Raw genomic sequence first — 25,026 nt, 5'->3', positions numbered from 1 at the left:
TTTGCCATGCTTCAATAGCCTCCATGGGAGGCTAGAAGCAGGCACAACCCGATCGGTTCTGCTACATAGCAGCGATCTGCTGATCGCTGCTATGTAGCAGAAATGGAGGTGTGCTGTGAGCGCCGACCACAGGGTGGCGCTCACAGCCACCGGTGATCAGTGACCATAGAGGTCTCAAGGACCTCTATGGTTACAATAGAGACGCATCGCCGACCCCCGATCATGTGACGGGGGTCGGCGATGACGTCATTTCCGGCCACCCGGCCGGAAGCGGTAGTTAAATGCCGCTGTCTGCGTTTGACAGCGGCATTTAACTAGTTAATAGGTGCGGGCAGATCGCGATTCTGCCCGCGCCTATTATGGGCACATGTCAGCTGTTCAAAACAGCTGACATGTCCCGGCTTTGATGCGGGCTCACCGCGGAGCCCTGCATCAAAGCAGGGGATCTGACCTCGGACGTACTATCCCGTCCGAGGTCAGATAGGGGTTAAGGGGTTAAATGGCGGAAAAAATTGGCGTGGGCTCCCGCACAATTTTCTCCGCCAGAGTAGTAAAGCCAGTGACTGAGGGCAGATATTAATAGCCTGGAGAGGGTCCACGGTTATTGTCCCCCCCCTGGCTAAAAACATCTGCCCCCAGCCACCCCAGAAAAGTCACATCTGGAAGATGCGCCTATTCTGGCACTTGGCCACTCTCTTCCCATTCCCGTGTAGCGGTGGGATATGGGGTAATGAAGGGTTAATGCCACCTTGCTATTGTAAGGTGACATTAAGCCAAATTAATAATGGAGAGGCGTCAATTATGACACCTATCCATTATTAATCCAATACTAGTAAAGGGTTAAAAAAATACACAAACACATTATTAAAAATTATTTTAATGAAATAAAAACAAAGGTTGTTGTAATATTTTATTGAACGCCCAATCCAATGACTGAAGACCCTCGTTCTGTAACAAAAAAAACATAATAAACCAACAATATCCTTACCTTCCGCAGATCTGTAAAGTCCAACGATGTAAATCCATCTGAAGGGGTTAAAATATTTTGCAGCCACGAGCTTTGCTAATGCAGCTGCTCATGTCTGCAAAACCCCGGAGAATGTAGGTAAAGTAGGTCATTGACCTATATTTACCTGCATTTGCGGTGAGGCGCCCTCTGCTGGCTGTTCCTAGATCGTGGGAACTTTCCTAGAAAGCTCCCTGGCTCGAGTTCATATGAGGACAACCAGCAGAGGGCGCCCTCTTATGTTTTCGAGCCAGGGAGCTTTCTAGGAAAGTTCCCACGATCTAGGAACAGCCAGCAGAGGGCGCCTCACCGCAAATGAAGCTAAATATAGGTCAATGACCTACTTTACCTTCATTCGCTGGGGTTTTGCAGGCAGGAGTAGCGCTGCATTAACAGAACTCCTGCCTGCAAAATATTTTAACCCCTTCAGATGGATTTACATCGTTGGACCTTACAGATCCTCGGAAAGTATGTATATTCTTGGTTTATTATTTTTTTTTTATTTACAGATCGAGGGTCTTCAGTGAGTGGATTGAGAGTAGAATAAATTAATACAACAACCTTTGTGTTTTTTTCATTAAATTAATTTTTAATAATGTGTGTGTGGTTTTTTTTTTAACCCTTTACTAGTATTGGATTAAAGGGACACTGTCACCTGAATTTGGAGGGAACAATCTTCAGCCATGGAGGCAGGGTTTTCGGGTGTTTGATTCACCCTTTCCTTACCCACTGGCTGCATGCTGGCTGTAATATTGGATTGCAGTTCATTCTCTGTCCTCCATAGTACACGCCTGCGCAAGGCAAGATTGCACTGTGCAGGCATGTACTACGGAGGACAGAGAATGAACTTCAATCCAATATTGCAGCCAGCATGCAGCCAGCGGGTAAGGAAAGGGTGAATCAAACACCCGAAAACCCCGCCTCCATGGCTGAAGATTGTTCCCTCCAAATTCAGGTGACAGTGTCCCTTTAATAATGGATAGGTGTCATAATTGACACCTCTCCATTATTAATTTGGCTTAATGTCACCTCCAATAGCAAGGTGGCATTAACCCTTCATTACCCCATATCCCACCGCTACACGGGAATGGGAAGAGAGTGGCCAAGTGCCAGAATAGGCGCATCTTCCAGATGTGCCTTTTCTGGGGTGGCTGGGGGCAGATGTTTTTAGCCGGGGGGGGGGGGCAATAACCGTGGACCCTCTCCAGGCTATTAATATCTGCCCTCAGTCACTGGCTTTACCACTCTGGTGGAGAAAATTGTGCGGGAGCCCACGCCAATTTTTTCCGCCATTTAACCCCTTAATTTACTAGCTAGAACGGCCAAATTTTGCATAGACACACTAATAACATTAGTAGTAAGTTTATATGACGAAGGAAGACATACGTTCCGAAACGCGCGTCAGGTGAGCGCTTATTCAGGATTTAACCCCCTCAGGTATATTATAATATAATCCTTGGCTATACCAGTGCACGCTTCTATTGCACTATGCTGTGTCTGATCATGGGTCACTGCACTTATGCACTTTAGTTCCTTTATAAATACAATTTTTCCCAGTGTAAACTTACTCTTTAGCTTTTTTATATGATTATATTTGCACAATATGAACTGTGTGTATGAGTAAACATTATAATTAGTTTTTTCTTTGGTTTGTACTCCTTGGCACATTATCACTTTATTTGCAGTGGAGGCATTAATTGCACATGGTCATTATATTTGCACACTATGTTATATGTGTGAGCAAATATTATAATTAGTTTGAAAGTAATTTATTTATTGGCACATAGTCACTTTATCTGGAGTGGAGGCCTTATCGACATGCGGTTATTTTTTATTTTTTTATTTTTTTGCTAATATTCCCCCCCCTTTTTTACATACCTTGGTATAGCCTGTAGATTTGAAAAATCCTGATATTGTGGTGGTGTTATTTTTGTATTACATATATATACAACTTATCATATCCTGTTATTGCGCATGTCCTATTTATGTTTTTAAGAAAAACATTTTTTTACTTTCTTTTTTTGATTTTTGTTGATCATTGGCACCCCACTAATAAAGCCATATATTACTTACCCTATGCTTGCGTATAATTCTTTTGTATTTTGATCCATGTGGGATTGTGTTGGTTTTTAACATTAGTAGTGTGGAATATGCAAAAAAAATGGTGATATGAGATGGTTTACTGTATGTAACCATGTCTCATATCATGTCGGGTTTAGGAAGGAGATAGCAAAAGCCGGTAATTGAATTACCGCCTTTCTGCTATATCGCGCTGGATGAAATATTAATATATATACATATATGTGTCTACTGACATATATATATATATATATATATATATATATATATATATATATATACATACAGTATATATGTTTTTTTTTTTTTTACACATGGATCCCTTGTATAGCCGTATGTCGGTTTTGCAAGCCTGCGATAAAAACACGCATTACGGCTGCCATACGGATTACATACGGAGGATGCCATGCGCAAAAAACGGTGACACACCTTGCCTACGGAGGAGCTACGGACCACTATTTTCGGGACTTTTCAGCGTATTACGGCCGTAATATATGGACCGTATTTTCATACGCTGAGTGTGAAGCCGGCCTTAGGCTGCGCCGAGTCCCTGCCTGACCCGCGGTGAACTGACAGAATGGGAAAATGTTCAGAAACTTTCCCACGCGAATGAGTTCATGACCGGTCAGGCGGGGAGGCTGCACAGGCAGCTTTTCATTCATTCCTCTGTGGTATACAGCCCGGCCAGTAGCATTAGCACAGCTCCCGGTTGTAAACTATTTAACCCCTTGAGATGGATTGCAGTATGGGACTTGACTGTACAGCGGACAGGTATGTTGCTTTTTTATTTTTGATTTTTTTACAGAACAACGAGGGTTTTGCTTGGATTGAAAGTGTAATAAAGATTGAAAACCTGTGTGTTTAATTATTTCATTAAAAGACTTTAGTCTGCATGTGTGTGTGATTTTTAACCCTTTCATACTATTGGATTCGTAATGGATAGGTGTCTTATTGACACATCTCCATTATTACACACACTACTAACATTATTAGTGAAGGACATATAAAAAACTCACGGATATGCAATGGTTTATTGTATGTAACTTTGAAAGTGTCCCCAAGTGCAGTGGCAAAAACCTTCAAGCGCTACAAAGAAACTGGCTCACATGAGGACTGCACCAGGAAAGGAAGACCAAGAGTCACCTCTGCTTCTGAGTATAAGTTTATCCGAGTCACCAGCCGCTCAGATTAGAGACCAGGTCAATGCCACACAGAGTTCTAGCAGCAGACACATCTCTACAACAACTGTTAAGAGGAGACTTTGTGCAGCAGGCCTTCATGGTAAAATAGCTGCTAGGAAACCATTGCTAAGGACAGGCAATAAGCAGAAGATACTTGTTTGGGCTAAAGAACACAAGGAATGGACTGGACATTAGACCAGTGGAAATTTGTGCTTTGGTATGATGAGTCCAAATTTGAGATCTTTGGTTCCAACCACCGTGTCTTTGTGCGAAGCAGAAAAGGTGAACGGATGGACTCTATATGCCTGGTTCCCAGCGTGAAGCATGGAGGAGGAGATGTGATGGTGTGGGGGTGCTTTGCTGGTGACAGCTGCTGGTGACTATTCAAAATTAAAGGCATACTGAACCAGCATTGCTACCACAGCATCTTGCAGCGGCATGCTATTCCATCCGGTGTGCGTTTAGTTGGACTATAATTTATTTTTCAACAGGATAATGACCCCAAACACACCTCCAGGCTGTGTAAGGGCTATTTGACCAAGAGGGAGAGTGATGGGGTGGTACGCCAGATGACCCGGCCTCCACAGTCACCAGACCTGAACCCAGTCGAGATGGTTTGGGGTGAGCTGGACCGCAGAGTGAAGGCAAAAGGGCTAACAAGTGCTAAGCATCTCTGGGAACTCCTTCAAGATTGTTGGAAGACCATTCCAGTGACAACCTCTTGAAGCTCATCAAGAGAATGCCAAGAGTGAGCAAAGCAGTCATCAAAGTAAAAGGTGGCTACTTTGAAGAGCCTAGAATATAAGACATAATTTCAGTTGTTTCACACATTTTAATTAAGTACATAATTCCACATGTGTTAATTCATAGTTTTGATGCCTTCAGTGTGAATGTACAATTTTCATAGCCATGAAAATACTGAAAAATCTTTAAATGAGGTAGGTCCAAACTCTTGGTCTGTACTGTATATATATATATATATATATATATATATATATATATATATATATATATATATATATATATATACCATATATACTCGAGTATAAGCCGAGATTTTCAGCCCATATTTTTGGGCTGAAAGTCCCCCTCTCAGCTATACTCGAGTCATATCCAGGGGTCGGCAGAAGAGAGGTGTCTAATAATACTCACCTGCTCCCGACGCGGTCCCTGCAGGTCCCTGGTTCTTCCGGCGCCGCAGCTTCTTCCTGTACTGAGCGGTCACATGGTACCGCTCATTACAGTAATGAATCTGGACCCAACTCCACTCCCAAAAGGGGTGGAGCCACATATTCATTACTGTAATGAGCGGTAATGGTGACCGCTCAATACAGGAAGAAGCTGCAGCGCCGGGAGAACCAGAGACCATGCCAGGAGCAGGTTAGTATAATGGGGAGGGGGAGCGCTGCGCGATATTCACCTCTCCTCGTTCCAGGCGCTGATCCGTCTTCAACGTCTTCTGCAGTGACGCTCAGGTCAGAGGGCGCGATGACGTTGTGTAGTGCGTGCCCTCTGCCTGAACGTTAGTGCAGCAACACCATATGTGGCAAATATCTCTATGGAGCACCTTATGGGGCCATATTCAACATTTGTGCAGCATTATATGGGGCAAATGTGTCTGTATGGAGCATCTTATGGGGCCACAATTAACCTTTGTGCAGCACTGTATGGGGCAAATATCTTTATGGAGCATCTTATGGGGCCATAGTCAACATTTGTGGAGCATTATATGGGGCAAATGTGTCTGCATGGAGCATCTTATGGGGCCATAATCAACGTTTGTGCAGCACTATATGGGGCAAATGTGTTTGTATGGAGCATCTTATGGGGCCATAATCAACATTTGTGCAGCACTATATGGGGCACATGTGTCTATGGAGCATCTTATGGGGCCATTATTAACCTTTATGCAGGATTATATGGGGCATATTTTAATATGGAGCATCTTATGGGGCCATCATAAACTTTATGGAGCATAATATGGGGCATATTTTGTATGGAGCATCTCATGGGGCCCATCATGAACTGTATGGAGCATTATATGGGGCTCCTGATTCAATATGGATATTCAAAAACACTTAACCCACTGATGTCTCAATCAATTTTACTTTTATTGGTATCTTTTTACTCTTGAAATTTACCAGTAGCTGCTGCATTTACCACCCTAGGTTTATACTCAAGTCATTAAGTTTTCCCAGTTTTTTGTGGCAAAATTAGGGGTCTCGGCTTATACTTGTGAATATACGGTATAAATATCTAATATATAAAGCTGAATGTGTGTGTGTGTGTATGTATGTATGTATGTATGTATGTATGTCCGGGATTGGCATCTGCACCGTCGCAGCTACAGCCACAAAATTTTGCACAGTCACACGTCTGGACCCCGAGAGCGTCATAGGCTATGTTGTGAGGCGAAATTTTAACCCCGTGCGTTCCAATTCACCAAACAATTTTGCCCCTATGTACATAATGGGGAAAAAAGTGAAAGGAAAAGTGTTGGAGGCTTCGCAGCTACAGCCACAAAATTTTGCACAGTCACACGTCTGGACCCCGAGAGCGTCATAGGCTATGTTGTGAGGTGAAATTTTAACCCCGCGCTTTCCAATTCACCAAACAATTTTGCCCCTATCTACATAATGGGAAAAAATGAAAGGAAAAGTGTAGGAGGCAAATTGACAGCTGCCAGATGTGAACAAGGGGGACTTAAAGAATGAGAGCGATGGCGCCAAAGAGTATATACCGTACAGTTGCTAAGATGGGGCCCCGACATGGGATACTCACCACACACGGGGATATGAACACACACACAAAATGCGCCACACACTACCACGTGCTTGAACACATTTCACCACAAATACACCAACCTCGCCACATAAAAGTCGAAACACAAAAGTCGCCACTCAAAACTCGCCACGCGCAGAACTCACCACATGCAAAAACTAGGCTCTTGCAAAACTCGCCACACGTGCAAAACTCACCTCATGGAAAACTCGCCACACGCAAAACTTGCACACGCGGAAAAATTGCCACAAGCACAAAAGTTGCAACACATGCAAAAGTTGCCTCACACAAAACTTGCACATACTCAAAAGGCACCACACATAAAACTCGCCACACGCAAAACTCGCCATGCGCAAAACTTGCTGCACACAACTTGCTACACTAACCTGTCACATGCAACTCGACACACAAAAAGTTGCTACACGCATGTTGCCACACAAAACTCATCTCACAAAAGTCGCTACTTGCATGTCGCCACACGCAACTCAACACACACAACTTGACAAACGAAACTCGCCCTAAAACACACACAACTCTGGTATTATCCTCCAAAAATAAAAATCTGATTAATAAGCAGACAAACTACAACAAATGTACCATATAGGAAATACGGCAGCTGTCAGTCACATGACCTGTCTATTATGTGTATGTGTGAGTTAATATATACTGCCAGGGGGAGGGCTTCCTGTTGGCTGGGGATTTATCAGGCTGCCAATTTAGCTTGCAAATACTGAGGTAAAAATACTGAGCAAATAACGTGTGAACGAGGTCTAATACAGGAGGAGATGACACACAGGTATATACTATATACAGGGGAGATGACACACAGATATATACTATATACAGGAGAGATGACACACAGGTATATACTATATAGAGGAGGAGATGACATACAGGTACATATATATATAGGAGGAGATGACACACAGGTAACTACTATGTACAGGAGCAGATGACCTACAGGTATATACTATATACAGGAGGAGATGACATACAGGTATATGCTATATATAGAAGATGGCATGCAGGTATATACTATATACAGGAGGAGATGACACACAGATATATACTATATACAGGAGGAGATGACATACAGGTATATACTATATATAGAAGGGGATGACATTCAGGTATATACTATATATAGGGGAGATGACACACAGCAGGTCTATACAATATACAGGGGAGATGACATACAGGTATATACTATATACAGGAGATGACATACAGATGTACACTATATATAAAGGAGATGACAAACATGTATATACTGAGGTGATGAGGTGAAAATGAGAGGTGTGAGGTGAAAATGAAAAGGTGTGAGTGCAAAATGAGAGGAGTGAGGAAAAATAGTGGAGTGATCAGAAAATGACAGATGTGAGGTTGAAATGACAAGTGTTAGGGGGGAATGAGAGGAGTGAGGGAGAAAATGAGAGATGTGAGGGGGAAAATGAAAGATGTGATTGGGAAAATGAGAGGCGTGATGGGAAAATAAGAGAAGTGAGGTGCTATAACTAACCACAGATATTTACTATGCCCAGGCAACGCCGGGCTCTTCAGCTAGTATGTATATATATACATATATATACACTGTATATACAGTGGGGCAAAAAATTATTTAGTCAGTCAGCAATAGTGCAAGTTCCACCACTTAAAAAGATGAGAGGCGTCTGTAATTTACATCATAGGTAGACCTCAACTATGGGAGACAAACTGAGAAAAAAAAATCCAGAAAAACACATTGTCTGTTTTTTTTATCATTTTTTTGCATATTATGGTGGAAAATAAGTATTTGGTCAGAAACAAACAATCAAGATTTCTGGCTCTCACAGACCTGTAACTTCTTCTTTAAGAGTCTCCTCTTTCCTACACTCATTACCTGTAGTAATGGCACCTGTTTAAACTTGTTATTAGTATAAAAAGACACCTGTGCACACCCTCAAACAGTCTGACTCCAAACTCCACTATGGTGAAGACCAAAGAGCTGTCAAAGGACACCAGAAACAAAATTGTAGCCTTGCAACCAGGCTGGGAAAACTGAATCTGCAATAGCCAACCAGCTTGGAGTGAAGAAATCAACAGTGGGAGCAATAATTAGAAAATGGAAGACATACAAGACCACTGATAATCTCCCTCGATCTGGGGCTCCACGCAAAATCCCACCCCGTGGGGTCAGAATGATCACAAGAACGGTGAGCAAAAATCCCAGAACCACGCGGGGGGACCTAGTGAATGAACCGCAGAGAGCTGGGACCAATGTAACAAGGCCTACCATAAGTAACACACTACGCCACCATGGACTCAGATCCTGCAGTGCCAGACGTGTCCCACTGCTTAAGCCAGTACATGTCCGGGCCCGTCTGAAGTTTGCTAGAGAGCATTTGGATGATCCAGAGGAGTTTTGGGAGAATGTCCTATGGTCTGATGAAACCAAACTGGAACTGTTTGGTAGAAACACAACTTGTCGTGTTTGGAGGAAAAAGAATACTGAGTTGCATCCATCAAACACCATACCTACTGTAAAGCATGGTGGTGGAAACATCATGCTTTGGGGCTGTTTCTCTGCAAAGGGGCCAGGACGACTGATCCGGGTAGATGAAAGAATGAATGGAGCCATGTATCGTGAGATTTTGAGTGCAAACCTCCTTCCATCAGCAAGGGCATTGAAGATGAAACGTGGCTGGGTCTTTCAACATGACAATGATCCAAAGCACACCGCCAGGGCAACGAAGGAGTGGCTTCGTAAGAAGCATTTCAAGGTCTTGGAGTGGCCTAGCCAGTCTCCAGATCTCAACCCTATAGAAAACCTTTGGAGGGAGTTGAAAGTCCGTGTTGCCAAGCGAAAAGCCAAAAACATCACTGCTCTAGAGGAGATCTGCATGGAGGAATGGGCCAACATACCAACAACAGTGTGTGGCAACCTTGTGAAGACTTACAGAAAACGTTTGACCTCTGTCATTGCCAACAAAGGATATATTACAAAGTATTGAGATGAAATTTTGTTTCTGACCAAATACTTATTTTCCACCATAATATGCAAATAAAATGTTAAAAAAACAGACAATGTGATTTTCTGGATTTTTTTTTCTCAGTTTGTCTCCCATAGTTGAGGTCTACCTATGATGTAAATTACAGACGCCTCTCATCTTTTTAAGTGGTGGAACTTGCACTATTGCTGACTGACTAAATACTTTTTTGCCCCACTGTATATATATATATATATATATATATACTAGATGGTGGATTCTAATGCATCGGGTATTCTAAAATATGTCTGTATATAGCAGCCACATAGTATATAGAACAGGCCACGTAGTATATAGGAGCCATGTAGTATATAGCAGACAAATACCACATGGCCTGTGCTATATACTATGTGACTGCTATATACATACATATTGTAGAATCCCCGATGCGTTAATTCAGGCCACGCAATATATAACAGTGGCCACACAGTATATAACACAGCCCAAACAGTAAATAACACTGCCCACATACTATATAACACAGCCCACACAGTATATAGCAGCCACGCAGTATATAACACAGGCGATGTAGTATATAAAACAGGCCACGTAATATATAACACAGCCCATGCAGTATATAACACTGGCCACGTAGTATATAACACAGCCCACGCAGTATATAACACTGGCCACGTAATATATAGCACAGCTCACGCAATATATAACACTGGACACGTAATATATAACACAGCCCATGCAGTATATAACACTGGCCACGTAATATATAGCACAGCCCACGCAGTACATAACACTGGCCACATAGTATCTAACACTGGCCAGGTAGTATAGAGCAGCCATGCAGTATATAACACAGCCCACGCAGTATATAACACTGGCCACGTAATATATAACACTGGCCACGTAATATATAACACAGCCCATGCAGTATAGAACACTGGCTACGTAATATATAGCACAGCCCATGCAGTACATAACACAGCCCACATAGTATGTCACACTGGCCAGGTAGTATATAGCAGCCAGTGGTATATAACACAGCCCACGTAGTATATAACAGTGTGGGCCCCATATCCCTGTTAAAAAAAAATAAAAATAGTTCTATACTCACCCGCCGGGATCCAATCCAGCGAAGCTCTGGCGATGCGCGTGCGGCTGCCACCATCTTCCGTTCCCAGGATGCATTGCGAAATTACCCAGATGACTTAGCGGTCTCGCGAGACCGCTAAGTCTTCTGGGTAATTTCGCAATGCATCTCTAGGAACGGAAGCTGGCGGAGGCCGCACGCGGCTCGGCAGACTACGGAAGGTGAGAATAGTAGTTTTGTTTTTTTTAATTATATTTAACATTACATCTTTTTACTATTGATGCTGCATAGGCTGGCTGGCATTAACCCTGTGTGAATGGTGACTGAATGTCGCGCTGGCTGGGCGCGACCAATCAGCGACTTTGGCATGGGATTTAAATCCCGCTTCGCTGATTGGTCGCGCCCAGCCGGCTGGGTGCGACCAATCAGCGAAGCTGGATTTAAATCCTGTGCCAATGTCGCTGATTGGGCACGCCGACTGGGCGCGAGCGATCAGCGAACCGGGATTTAAATCCTGCGCCAATCAGCGGAGCATCAGTGCTGGATCAGGGGTAGCGAAGAGGCCAGGACCATCAGAGCATCACTGCTGGATCAGGGGGTGCGCCCAATCAGCGAAGCGGGATTTAAATCCCGCGCCAATGTCACCGACTGGGCGCGACCAATCAGCGAAGCGGGATTTAAATGCCGCCATTGTCGCTGATTGGTCGCATGCGCCGGCTGGGTGTCACCAATCAGTGAAGCAAGATTTAAATCCCGCGGCAATGTCGCTGATTGGTCACGCTGGCTGGGCGCGACAAAACAGCGAAGCGGGATTTAAATCCCGCAGCAATGACGCTGATTGGTCGCACCAGTTGGGCGCGAGCAATCGGTGAAGCAGGATTTAAATCCCGTGCCAATCAGCGGAGCATCAGTGCTGGATCAGGGGTAGCGAAGAGACCAGGACCACCGGAGCATTAGTGCTGGATCAGGGGGCACTCCTAATCAACGAAGCGGGATTTAAATCCCGCGTCAATGTCACTGATTGGTCGCGCGGTGCATTGCGGTCTTGCGACATTATGACGTGCGGTGTCGCGACACCGTCATGTCATCATCTCGCGAGACCGCAATGCGTGGACCCCAGCGTCGCGAGGAGCAGGAAAGGCCTGTTGTGGATCCAAGGGGCCGACGGACAGTGAGTATGCAACGATTTTTTATTTTTTTATTATTTTCAACATTAGATCTTTTTACTATTGATGCTGCATAGGCAGCATCAATAGTAAATCGTTGGTCACACAGGGTTAATAGCAGCGTTAATGGAGTGCGTTACACTGCGGCATAACACGGTCCATTAGCGCTGCCATTAACCTTGTGAGAGCGCTGACTGGAGGGGAGTACGGAGCATCACTGCTGGATCAGGGGGTGCGCTCAATCAGCGAAGCGGGATTTAAATCCCGCGCCAATGTCGCCGATTGGGCACGACCAATCAGCGAAGCGGGATTTAAATGCCGCGCCAATGTCGCTGATTGGTCGCACTGGCAAGGCGCGACCAAACAGCGAAGCGGGATTTAAATCCCGCGGCAATGTCGCTGATTGGTTGCGCCGGCTGGACACGAGCAATCAGCAAAGCAGGATTTAAATCCCACGCCAATCAGCGGAGCATCAGTGCTGGATCAGGGGTAGCGAAGAGGCCAGGACAACCGGAGCATTAGTGCTGGATCAGGGGGCACTCCCAATCAGCAAAGTGGGATTTAAATCCCGCGCCAATGTCGCTGATTGGTCGCGCGCGCCAGCTGGGCATGTACTACGGAGGACACAGCATGAACTTCAACCCAATATTGCGGCCAGCATGCAGCCAGCGGGTAAGGAAAGGGTGAATCAAACACCTGAAAACCCCGCCCATATGATGGCAAACCTGTCCCGCCAAATTCAGGTGACAGGTTCCCTTTAATCAAACAGGTGGCAGCGCTAGTGCACATTTGACATTTTGCTTTTTGTATAAAACATCAACACTCCAATTTTGCCAACATTCTGGTTTCTTCACTATCCCCATGTAAAGGACAAGGACACAAAACATCTTCATTTCCTCTGCATCTACAGGGTTTCAGTTAGAAAATGAAGTAGTGATGTTTTGGTGCAAAAATTGCTGGGTGTACAAATTTGTCTCGGCCATCATAAGGTTTACAAAATCCACAAGAACAAAGACTTTATTTCTGTGGGGTCAGTGGTGTCAGACTTTCTCAAATTGGATTCCTGATTGTGCCCCAAAACTGGAATCTGTGGCTCATAACCTTCAGGGGTTGAGGTCCATACGTGGCCAGTAACAGTGGGCGCTGGTTCATTTCCAGTCCTGGGGAATCTGCAAGGCGGTTCGGTATTACTTGCGGACGAGAAAGAGGAGGATGAAAAATAAAGGAAGGTGGCATCCTCTCGATCACTATCCAGTGAGGCATATGCCTTTTTATATGCCGTGTTTGAGACAAGTGAAATTACAATTTTTCAAGTATGCGGTGTTTGTGTGCATACCAAATATTATTCAGGTGTGTGTGTGTGTGTGTGTGTGTGTGTGTGTGTGTGTGTGTGTGTGTGTGTGTGTGTGTGTGTGTGTGTGTGAGTGTGAATGTTTGGTGTAAACATTTTTTATTTATAGGAGAAAAAAAAAATCTAGAAAAAAAGCTAAAAATGTGAAAAGAATATAAAAATTTGGTAAAATGAAAAAACAACTTACTAAATGGATGCTAGTTAAAAAAAATAAATTACTGAGTGCCCACAACTATCTGACACTGACTATGTTCAGTAAAAAGTACTGTAGTAATCACCTATTACTATAGTATATTTTTACTGTCTCTAGTCTAGTCCTATCAACTAGTGTAAACTATTATTTTATTCTTATTTTACAAAAAACAACCACAACCAAAGGTTTATTCTTGATGTGTCCTTAATCAGTGATTGCCAGCTGTAGGATGCATGCACTGATGTGATTCTTGTTTTCACGCTAACATTAACCCTGAATATATTCAGTTTAAAATACTGTTTAAAATACTGTAGTAGACTTCAATAACTACAGAATATTTTTACTGTCCCTAGTCTATTCCTATCAGATAATTTAAACTATATGGATGCTAATCAATGATTTGCATCTGATCAGTGGCTCGGCGGCTGTAGAATGCACACAGAGTGATGTATAGAGGGTGGCGTGAGGAAAAATAGACATGGACAAAAAAGTCCTGGAAAACAACGAGAATGAGTGCGGATCAGGGATTTGTGTCACTAATCAGCGCTTGGTTGCTGCAGAAAAATATTTAGAATTGAGAGTCCTCAGTGGTTGATACCTTTTAATGGCTAACTGAAAAGATGGTAACAAATTGCAAGCTTTCGAGACTACACAGGTCTCTTTATCAGGCAAAGACTAAAACAAATTCTGGTTGCTGCAGGACACACGAAAAAGAAAAAACTGCCAAAACAAGTACTGGTCAGTGTTCAGTGACAGAAATGTGGGAACAAGGGGGAAGAGAGGGATTGGGTGAATGAGGAAAGATCAGGGAGAATGAGGAGGTCACTGTGGGGTCAGATCACATCTGTGCATTCTGATTAGTGCAATCAATATCATTGTCCGATTGCACCATTTAGAGTTGACCCTAGTAATGCCGTGGTTGCTAGGCTCCAGCCTATGATCTTACAGCGCCGATCATAGGCTAGACATAAGTGTTTCCGGCAACTTCGTTTCCTGAAACACTAAAAATGTTGTGTTTGGCTGTTCAGAAATGAACAGCTAATTCCAGTGATCGTAGTTGAGGAGGGAGCGTCACCATCCTCGGGATGACAAGCCAGGTGCCCCGCTGCTACAAACAGCAGGCACCTTAATGCAATCACTGCACCTGCGGTCTTGGTACCGCATTTTAGCGATGACGTGCTCAGTATGTTCAAGGTCAGTAAGCATTTCTCAACCTTGGATGTACTCAGTACGTCATGGTTGGTAAGGGGCTAAATTGTCAATATTGACCTTTAATATTGTTACTCTCAAATAGGTGGCACTAATCGTAAAGGATTAGATTAGTATTATTCCTAGATATAAGGTAGCAGTGCCTCATTATACATGAATATACAGTATCTGCACGTCCTGGCACATGTCAAATGCTTTACAGAAAGACTCTGTATTGGCTGTTGGAGAGTAGATGACTGATAAACGTACCTGCCAAGCGATAAGATCCTTGAGTTTGTGCAGTTTATCACAATCTTCAGGATGCTCCTGTGTGTATTCTTGAGTAAAGAAAGCCTAGAATTGAAGATATTTCTATCAGCCGAAAATATAGCAATAGCATTACCAGTTCAATTGCATCTCATTCTGTGACCATATGATAGTGGGTCAAAAATAAATGGTACTGTCAACATGATATTTCAGATAGCGGTATGCAGTCACACAGAGGTGACCCTATAGTGGCACACAGACATTGTTTGCTAGTCATAAAGATGGCTGCATCATTGATTTAAATATCATGAATGTCACTGGCTGCTGTGAAGCAGTAGAGAAAAAACAAACCAAACCACTAAGAGGGAAAGTTCATATGTACAGTGTGATATATTGCTTACAGATGGATATAATTGAGCAGTTATTATTACCACATTATCGCAGGCTTGTGGATTTAATGATGACATAGCAGAAATGTAATTCCCTCCATCTTTATGCTTTTTGTGAAACTAAAGACCCAGTTGATTCCATGATAAATATAATTCCTGACTAAATTCCTCCAAATCATATTAGACTGCAAATAATGAAGCTAAATTCATCAATCAAGAAAACAAATCAGTAGGGTTGAGCGAAACGGGTCGAACATTTTCAAAAGTCGCCGACTTTTGACAAAGTCGGGTTTCATGAAACCCGATCCGACCCCTGTGCGGTGTCGGCCATGCGGTACGCGACTTTCGCGCCAAAGTCGCGTTTCAATGACGCGAAAAGCGCCATTTCTCAGCCAATGAAGGTAAATGCAGAGTGTGGGCAGCGTGATGACATACAGTGGGGCAAAAAAGTATTTAGTCAGTCAGTAATAGTGCAAGTTCCACCACTTAAAAAGATGAGAGGCGTCTGTAATTTACATCATAGGTAGACCTCAACTATGGGAGTCAAACTGAGAAAAAAAAAATCCAGAAAATCACATTGTCTGTTTTTTTAACATTTTATTTGCATATTATGGTGGAAAATAAGTATTTGGTCAGAAACAAACAATCAAGATTTCTGGCTCTCACAGACCTGTAACTTCTTCTTTAAGAGTCTCCTCTTTCCTCCACTCACTACCTGTAGTAATGGCACCTGTTTAAACTTGTTATCAGTATAAAAAGACACCTGTGCACACCCTCAAACAGTCTGACTCCAAACTCCACTATGGTGAAGACCAAAGAGCTGTCAAAGGACACCAGAAACAAAATTGTAGCCCTGCACCAGGCTGGGAAGACTGAATCTGCAATAGCCAGCCAGCTTGGAGTGAAGAAATCAACAGTGGGAGCAATAATTAGAAAATGGAAGACATACAAGACCACTGATAATCTCCCTCGATCTGGGGCTCCACGCAAAATCCCACCCCGTGGGGTCAGAATGATCAAAAGAACGGTGAGCAAAAATCCCAGAACCACGCGGGGGGACCTAGTGAATGAACTGCAGAGAGCTGGGACCAATGTAACAAGGCCTACCATAAGTAACACACTACGCCACCATGGACTCAGATCCTGCAGTGCCAGATGTGTCCCACTGCTTAAGCCAGTACATGTCCGGGCCCGTCTGAAGTTTGCTAGAGAGCATTTGGATGATCCAGAGGAGTTTTGGGAGAATGTCCTATGGTCTGATGAAACCAAACTGGAACTGTTTGGTAGAAACACAACTTGTCGTGTTTGGAGGAAAAAGAATACTGAGTTGCATCCATCAAACACCATACCTACTGTAAAGCATGGTGGTGGAAACATCATGCTTTGGGGCTGTTTCTCTGCAAAGGGGCCAGGACGACTGATCCGGGTACATGAAAGAATGAATGGGGCCATGTATCGTGAGATTTTGAGTGCAAACCTCCTTCCAACAGCAAGGGCATTGAAGATGAAACGTGGCTGGGTCTTTCAACATGACAATGATCCAAAGCACACCGCCAGGGCAACGAAGGAGTGGCTTCGTAAGAAGCATTTCAAGGTCCTGGAGTGGCCTAGCCAGTCTCCAGATCTCAACCCTATAGAAAACCTTTGGAGGGAGTTGAAAGTCCGTGTTGCCAAGTGAAAAGCCAAAAACATCACTGCTCTAGAGGAGATCTGCATGGAGGAATGGGCCAACATACCAACAACAGTGTGTGGCAACCTTGTGAAGACTTACAGAAAACGTTTGACCTCTGTCATTGCCAACAAAGGATATATTACAAAGTATTGAGATGAAATTTTGTTTCTGACCAAATACTTATTTTCCACCATAATATGCAAATAAAATGTTAAAAAAACAGACAATGTGATTTTTTGGATTTTTTTTTTCTCAGTTTGTCTCCCATAGTTGAGGTCTACCTATGATGTAAATTACAGACGCCTCTCATCTTTTTAAGTGGTGGAACTTGCACTATTGCTGACTGACTAAATACTTTTTTGCCCCACTGTAGGTCCTGGTCCCCACCATCTTAGAGAAGGGCATTGCAGTGATTGGCTTGCTGTCTGCGGCGTCACAGGGGCTATAAAGGGGCGTTCCCGCTGACCGCCATGTTACTGCTGCTGATCTGAGCTTAGGGAGAGGTTGCTGCCGCTTCGTCAGAAGCAGGGATAGCGTTAGGCAGGGTCCATTAACCACCAAACCGCTTGTGCTGTAGTGATTTCCACTGCCCAACACCACCTTCGGTGTGCAGGGACAGTGGAAGCTACATTATTTTTTTTTCCCCCTCAGCGCTGTAGCTCATTGGGCTGCCCTAGAAGGCTCCCTGATAGCTGCATTGCTGTGTGTACGCCGCTGTGCAAACCAACTGCTTTTTTCAAAGCACAAATCCTCTTGTTCCTTCCTTTCTGCACAGCTATCTTTTTGGTTTGTAAACACTTTTTATTTAATTTGTGCATCAGTCCACTCCTTATTGCTGCCTGCCATACCTGGCTGAGATTACTGCAGGGAGATAGTAATTAAAGGACACTCCCTGTTTTTTTTTTTTGTTTGTGGGAGATTAAGATTGACATTTCTGCTAGAGTGCCATCCCTGTCTGTGTCATCTCTCACTCAGTGGGCCATAGAAAGCCTATTTATTTTTTTGCTTGATTTGGGTTATAAAATCTACCTGAAAAAATCACTACATCAATCAGTGGGAGAAAAATATTGGCCTCAGGGCTTGTGTGCCACTCTTGACTCCTGTGTGCATCATCACTCACTCAGTGGGCCATAGAAAGCCTATTTATTTTTTTGCTTGATTTTGGTTCTAAAATCTACCTGAAAAAATCACTACATCAATCAGTGGGAGAAAAATATTGGCCTCAGGGCTTGTGTGCCACTCCTGACTCCTGTGTGCATCATCACTCACTCAGTGGGCCATAGAAAGCCCATTTTTTTTTTTTTTTTGCTTTATTTGGGTTCTAAATTCTACCTGAAAAAATCAATAAATCAATCAGTGGGAGATTAATATTGGCCTTTGGGCTTGTGTGCCAGTCCTAAGCGTGCCATCTCTCTCTCTCAGATAGTGGGCCATAGAAAGCCTATTTATTTTTATTTTTTTTTAATGGGTTTATAAATTTTCCCTGGAAAAAAAAAAAAAAGTGGGAGATTAATATTGGCCTCTGGGCTTGTGTGCCAGTCCTGAGCGTGCCATCTCTCTCACAAATAGTGGGCCATAGAAAGCCTATTTATTTATTTTTTTTGGGTTTCATAAATTCTCCCTTAAAAAAAAAGGGAGATTAATATTGGCCTTTGGGCTTGTGTGCCAGTCCTAAGCGTGCCATCTCTCTCTCTCAGATAGTGGGCCATAGAAAGCCTATTTATTTTTTATTTTTTTTAATGGGTTTATAAATTTTCCCTGGAAAAAAAAAAAAAAAGTGGGAGATTAACCCCTTTACCCGCAAGGGTGGTTTGCACGTTAATGACCAGGCCAATTTTTACAATTCTGACCACTGTCCCTTTATGAGGTTATAACTCCGAAACGCTTCAACGGATCCTGGTGATTCTGACATTGTTTTCTCGTGACATATTGTACTTCATGATAGTGGTAAAATTTCTTTGATAGTACCTGCGTTTATTTGTGAAAAAAATGGAAATTTGGCGAAAATTTTGAAAATTTCGCAATTTTCAAACTTTGAATTTTTATGCAATTAAATCACAGAGATATGTCACACAAAATACTTAATAAGTAACATTTCCCACATGTCTCCTTTACATCAGCATAATTTTGGAACCAATTTTTTTTTTTGTTAGGGAGTTATAAGGGTTAAAATTTGACCAGCAATTTCTCATTTTTACAACACCATTTTTTTTTAGGGACCACGTCTCATTTGAAGTCATTTTGAGGGGTCTATATGATAGAAAATGCCCAAGTGTGACACCATTCTAAAAACTGCACCCCTCAAGGTGCTCAAAACCACATTCAAGAAGTTTATTAACCCTTCAGGTGTTTAATAGGAATTTTTGGAATGTTTAAATAAAAATGAACATTTAACTTTTTTACACAAAAAATTTACTTCAGCTCCAATTTGTTTTATTTTACCAAGGGTAACAGGAGAAATTGGACCCAAAAAGTTGTTGTCCAATTTGTCCTGAGTACGCTGATACCCCATATGTGGCAGTAAACCACTGTTTGGGCGCATGGGAGAGCTCGGAAGGGAAGGAGCGCTATTTGACTTTTCAATGCAAAATTGACAGGAATTGAGATGGGACGCCATGTTGCGTTTGGAGAGCCACTGATGTGCCTAAACATTGAAACCCCCCACAAGTGACACCATTTTGGAAAGTAGACCCCCTAAGGAACTTATCTGGATGTGTGGTGAGCACTTTGACCCACCAAGTGCTTCACAGAAGTTTATAATGCAGAACCGTAAAAATAAAAAATCATATTTTTTCATTAAAATTATATTTTTGCCCCCAATTTTTTATTTTTCCAAGGGTAAGAGAAGAAATTGGACCTCAAAAGTTGTTGTCCAATTTGTCCTGAGTACGCTGATACCCCATATGTGGCAGTAAACCACTGTTTGGGCGCATGGGAGAGCTCAGAAGGGAAGGAGCGCAGTTTGACTTTTCAATGCAAAATTGACAGAAATTGAGATGGGACGCCATGTTGCGTTTGGAGAGCCACTGATGTGCCTAAACATTGAAACCCCCCACAAGTGACACCATTTTGGAAAGTAGACCCCCTAAGGAACTTATCTAGAGGTGTGGTGAGCACTTTGACCCACCAAGTGCTTCACAAAAGTTTATAATGCAGAACCGTAAAAATAAAAAATCATATTTTTTCACAAAAATTATATTTTTGCCCCCAATTTTTTATTTTTCCAAGGGTAAGAGAAGAAATTGGACCTCAAAAGTTGTTGTCCAATTTGTCCCAAGTACGTTGATACCCCATATGTGGCAGTAAACCACTGTTTGGGCGCATGGGAGAGCTCGGAAGGGAAGGAGCGCCGTTTGACTTTTCAATGCAAAATTGACAGAAATTGAGATGGGACGCCATGTTGCGTTTGGAGAGCCACTGATGTGCCTAAACATTGAAACCCCCCACAAGTGACACCATTTTGGAAAGTAGACCCCCTAAGGAACTTATCTAGAGGTGTGGTGAGCACTTTGACCCACCAAGTGCTTCACAGAAGTTTATAATGCAGAACCGTAAAAATAAAAAATCATATTTTTTCACAAAAATTATATTTTTGCCCCCAATTTTTTATTTTTCCAAGGGTAAGAGAAGAAATTGGACCTCAAAAGTTGTTGTCCAATTTGTCCCGAGTACGCTGATACCCCATATGTGGCAGTAAACCACTGTTTGGGCGCATGGGAGAGCTCGGAAGGGAAGGAGCGCCGTTTGACTTTTCAATGCAAAATTGACAGGAATTGAGATGGGACGCCATGTTGCGTTTGGAGAGCCACTGATGTGCCTAAACATTGAAACCCCCCACAAGTGACACCATTTTGGAAAGTAGACCCCCTAAGGAACTTATCTGGATGTGTGGTGAGCACTTTGACCCACCAAGGGCTTCACAGAAGTTTATAATGCAGAGCCATAAAAATAAAACAAAATTTTTTTCCCACAAAAATTATTTTTTAGCCCCCAGTTTTGTATTTTCCCTAGGGTAACAGGAGAAATTGGACCCCAAAAGTTGTTGTCCAATTTGTCGTGAGTACGCTGATACCCCATATGTGGGGGGGAACCACCGTTTGGGCGCATGGGAGGGTTCGGAAGGGAAGGAGCGCCATTTGGAATGCAGACTTAGATGGAATGGTCTGCAGGCGTCACATTGCGTTTGCAGAGCCCCTAATGTACCTAAACAGTAGAAACCCCCCACAAGTGACACCATTTTGGAAAGTAGACCCCCTAAGGAACTCATCTTGATGTGTTGTGAGAGCTTTGAACCCCCAAGTATTTCACTACAGTTTATAACGCAGAGCCATGCAAATAAAAAATATTTTTTTTTCCACAAAAATTATATTTTAGCCTCCAGTTTTGTATTTTTCCAAGGTTAGCAGGAGAAATTGGACCCTAAATGTTGTTGTCCAATTTGTCCTGAGTACGCTGATACCCCATATGTGGGGGAGAACCACCGTTTGGGCGCATGGGAGGGTTCGGAAGGGAAGGAGCGCCATTTGGAATGCAGACTTAGATGGAATGGTCTGCAGGCGTCACATTGCGTTTGCAGAGCCCCTAATATACCTAAACAGTAGAAACCCCCCACAAGTGACACCATTTTGGAAAGTAGACCCCCTAAGGATCTCATCTTGATGTGTTGTGAGAGCTTTGAACCCCCAAGTATTTCACTACAGTTTATAACGCAGAGCCATGCAAATAAAAAATATTTTTTTTTCCACAAAAATTATATTTTAGCCCCCAGTTTTGTATTTTTCCAAGGTTAGCAGGAGAAATTGGACCCTAAATGTTGTTGTCCAATTTGTCCTGAGTACGCTGATACCCGATATGTGGGGGGGGACCACCGTTTGGGCGCATGGGAGGGCTCGGAAGGGAAGGAGCATCATTTGGAATGCAGACTTAGATGGATTGGTCTGCAGGCGTCACATTGCGTTTGCAGAGCCCCTAATGTACCTAAACAGTAGAAACCCCCCACAAGTGACCCCATATTGGAAACTAGACCCCTCAATGAACTTATCTAGATGTGTTGTGAGAACTTTGAACCCCCAAGTGTTTCACTACAGTTTATAACGCAGAGCCGTGAAAATAAAAAATCTTTTTGTTTTCCCACAAAAATTATTTTTTAGCCCCCAGTTTTGTATTTTCCCAAGGGTAACAGGAGAAATTGGTCCACAAAAGTTGTTGTCCAATTTGTCCTGAGTACGCTGATACCCCATATGTTGGGGTAAACCCCTGTTTGGGCACACAGGAGAGCTCGGAAGGGAAGGAGCACTGTTTTACTTTTTCAACGCAGAATTGGCTGGAATTGAGATCGGACGCCATGTCGTGTTTGGAGAGCCCCTGATGTGCCGAAACAGTGGAAACCCCCCAATTATAACTGAAACCCTAATCTAAACACACCCCTAACCCTAATTCCAACGGTAACCCTAACCACACCTCTAACCCTGACACACCCCTAACCCTAATCCCAACCCTATTCCCAACTGTAAATGTAATCTAAACCCTAACCCTAACTTTAGCCCCAACCCTAACTGTAGCCCCAACCCTAACCCTAACCCTAGCCCTAACCCTAGCCCTAACCCTAGCCCTAACCCTAACCCTAGCCCTAGCCCTAACCCTAGCCCTAACCCTAGCCCTAGCCCTAACCCTAGCCCTAACCCTAGCCCTAACCCTAGCACTAATGGGAAAATGGAAATAAATACATTTTTTTTTATTTTTCCCTAACTAAGGGGGTGATGAAGGGGGGTTTGATTTACTTTTATAGCGAGTTTTTTAGCGGATTTTTATGATTGGCAGCCGTCACACACTGAAAGACCCTTTTTATTGCAAAAAACATTTTTTGCAATACCACATTTTGAGAGCTATAATTTTTCCATATTTTGGTCCACAGAGTCATGTGAGGTCTTGTTTTTTGCGGGACGAGTTGACGTTTTTATTGAAAACATTTTTGGGCACGTGACATTTTTTTATCGCTTTTTATTCCGATTTTTGTGAGGAAGAATGACCAAAAGCCAGCTATTCATGAATTTCTATTGGGGGAGGCGTTTATACCGTTACGCGTTTGGTAAAATTGATAAATCAGTTTTATTCTTCGGGTCAGTACGATTACAGCGATACCTCATTTATATCATTTTTTTATGGTTTGGTGCTTTTATACGATAAAAACTATTTTACAGAAAAAATAATTTTTGCATCGCTTTATTCTCAGGACTATAACTTTTTTATTTTTTTGCTGATGATGCTGTATGGCGGCTCTTTTTTTGCGGGACAATATGACGCTTTCAGCGGTACCATGGTTATTTATATCTGTCCTTTTGATCGCGTGTTATTCCACTTTTTGTTCGGCGGTATGATAATAAAGCGTTGTTTTTTGCCTCGTTTTTTTTTTTTTTTTCTTACGGTGTTTACTGAAGGGGTTAACTAGTGGGACAGTTTTATAGGTCGGGTCGTTACGGACGCGGCGATACTAAATATGTGTACTTTTATTGGTTTTTTTTTTATTTAGATGAAGAAATGTATTTATGGGAATAATATATATTTTTTTTCATTATTTTGGAATATTTTTTTTTATTTTTTTTACACATTTGGAAAATTTTTTTTTAACTTTTTTACTTTGTCCCAGGGGGGGACATCACAGATCAGTGATCTGACAGTTTGCACAGCACTCTGTCAGATCACTGATCTGAAATGCAGCGCTGCAGGCTTCACAGTGCCTGCTCTGAGCAGGCTCTGTGAAGCCACCTCCCTCCCTGCAGGACCCGGATCCGCGGCCATCTTGGATCCGGGGCTGGAGGGAGCAGGGAGGGAGGTGAGACCCTCGCAGCAACGCGATCACATCGCGTTGCTCCGGGGGTCTCAGGGAAGCCCGCAGGGAGCCCCCTCCCTGCGCGGTGCTTCCCTGCACCGCCGGCACATCGCGATCATCTTTGATCGCGGTGTGCCAGGGGTTAATGTGCCGGGGGCGGTCCGTGACCGCTCCTGGCACATAGTGCCGGATGTCAGCTGCGATAAGCAGCTGACACCCGGCCGCGATCGGCCGCGCTCCCCCCGAGAGCGCGGCCGATCGGCTATGACGTACTATCCCGTCCAGGGTCAGATAAGCCCAGGGCACCTCGACGGGATAGTACGTCTAAGGTCACAGAGGGGTTAATATTGGCCTCTGGGCTTGTGTGCCAGTCCTGAGCGTGCCATCTCTCTCACAAATAGTGGGCCATAGAAAGCCTATTTATTTATTTTTTTTTGGTTTTATAAATTCTCCCTTAAAAAAAAAGGGAGATTAATATTGGCCTTTGGGCTTCTGTGTGCCAGTCCTAAGCGTGCCATCTCTCTCTGTCTCTCAGATAGTGGGCCATAGAAAGCCTATTTATTATTTTTTTTATTGGGTTTATAAATTTTCCCTGGAACAAAAAAAAAAAAGTGGGAGATAAATATTGGCCTCTGGGCTTGTGTGCCACTCCTGACTCCTGTGTGCATCATCTCTCACTCAGTGGGCCATAGAAAGCCTTTTTTTGTTTTATTTGTTTTCTAAATTCTCCCTGAAAAAATCATTTTATTTTCTTTGGTTTCTAAATTCTTCCTGAAAAATCATTTTATTCTATTTTTTTTTTTTCCTAAAGTCTCCCTGAAAAACAAAAAAAAAAAAAACAAATCAGTGGGAG

The 25,026-nt window shown here is 43.1% G+C and overlaps 1 protein-coding gene across 1 annotated transcript in view; it reads right to left on the bottom strand.

Moving 5' to 3' along the window:
• DOCK2 (dedicator of cytokinesis 2) overlaps window positions 1-25,026 on the bottom strand; it is a 1,209,209-nt gene that overhangs the window by 231,242 nt on the left and 952,941 nt on the right. The window contains exon 46 of the mRNA XM_069763868.1: window positions 15,287-15,370. Coding sequence (XP_069619969.1) covers window positions 15,287-15,370 — 84 coding nt within the window. The remainder of the gene's footprint in view (window positions 1-15,286; window positions 15,371-25,026) is intronic.

This window comes from Ranitomeya imitator, chromosome 4 (assembly GCF_032444005.1).
Source record: "Ranitomeya imitator isolate aRanImi1 chromosome 4, aRanImi1.pri, whole genome shotgun sequence".
NCBI lineage: Eukaryota > Metazoa > Chordata > Amphibia > Anura > Dendrobatidae > Ranitomeya > Ranitomeya imitator.
This window is presented reverse-complemented; position numbering and strand designations above follow the sequence as displayed.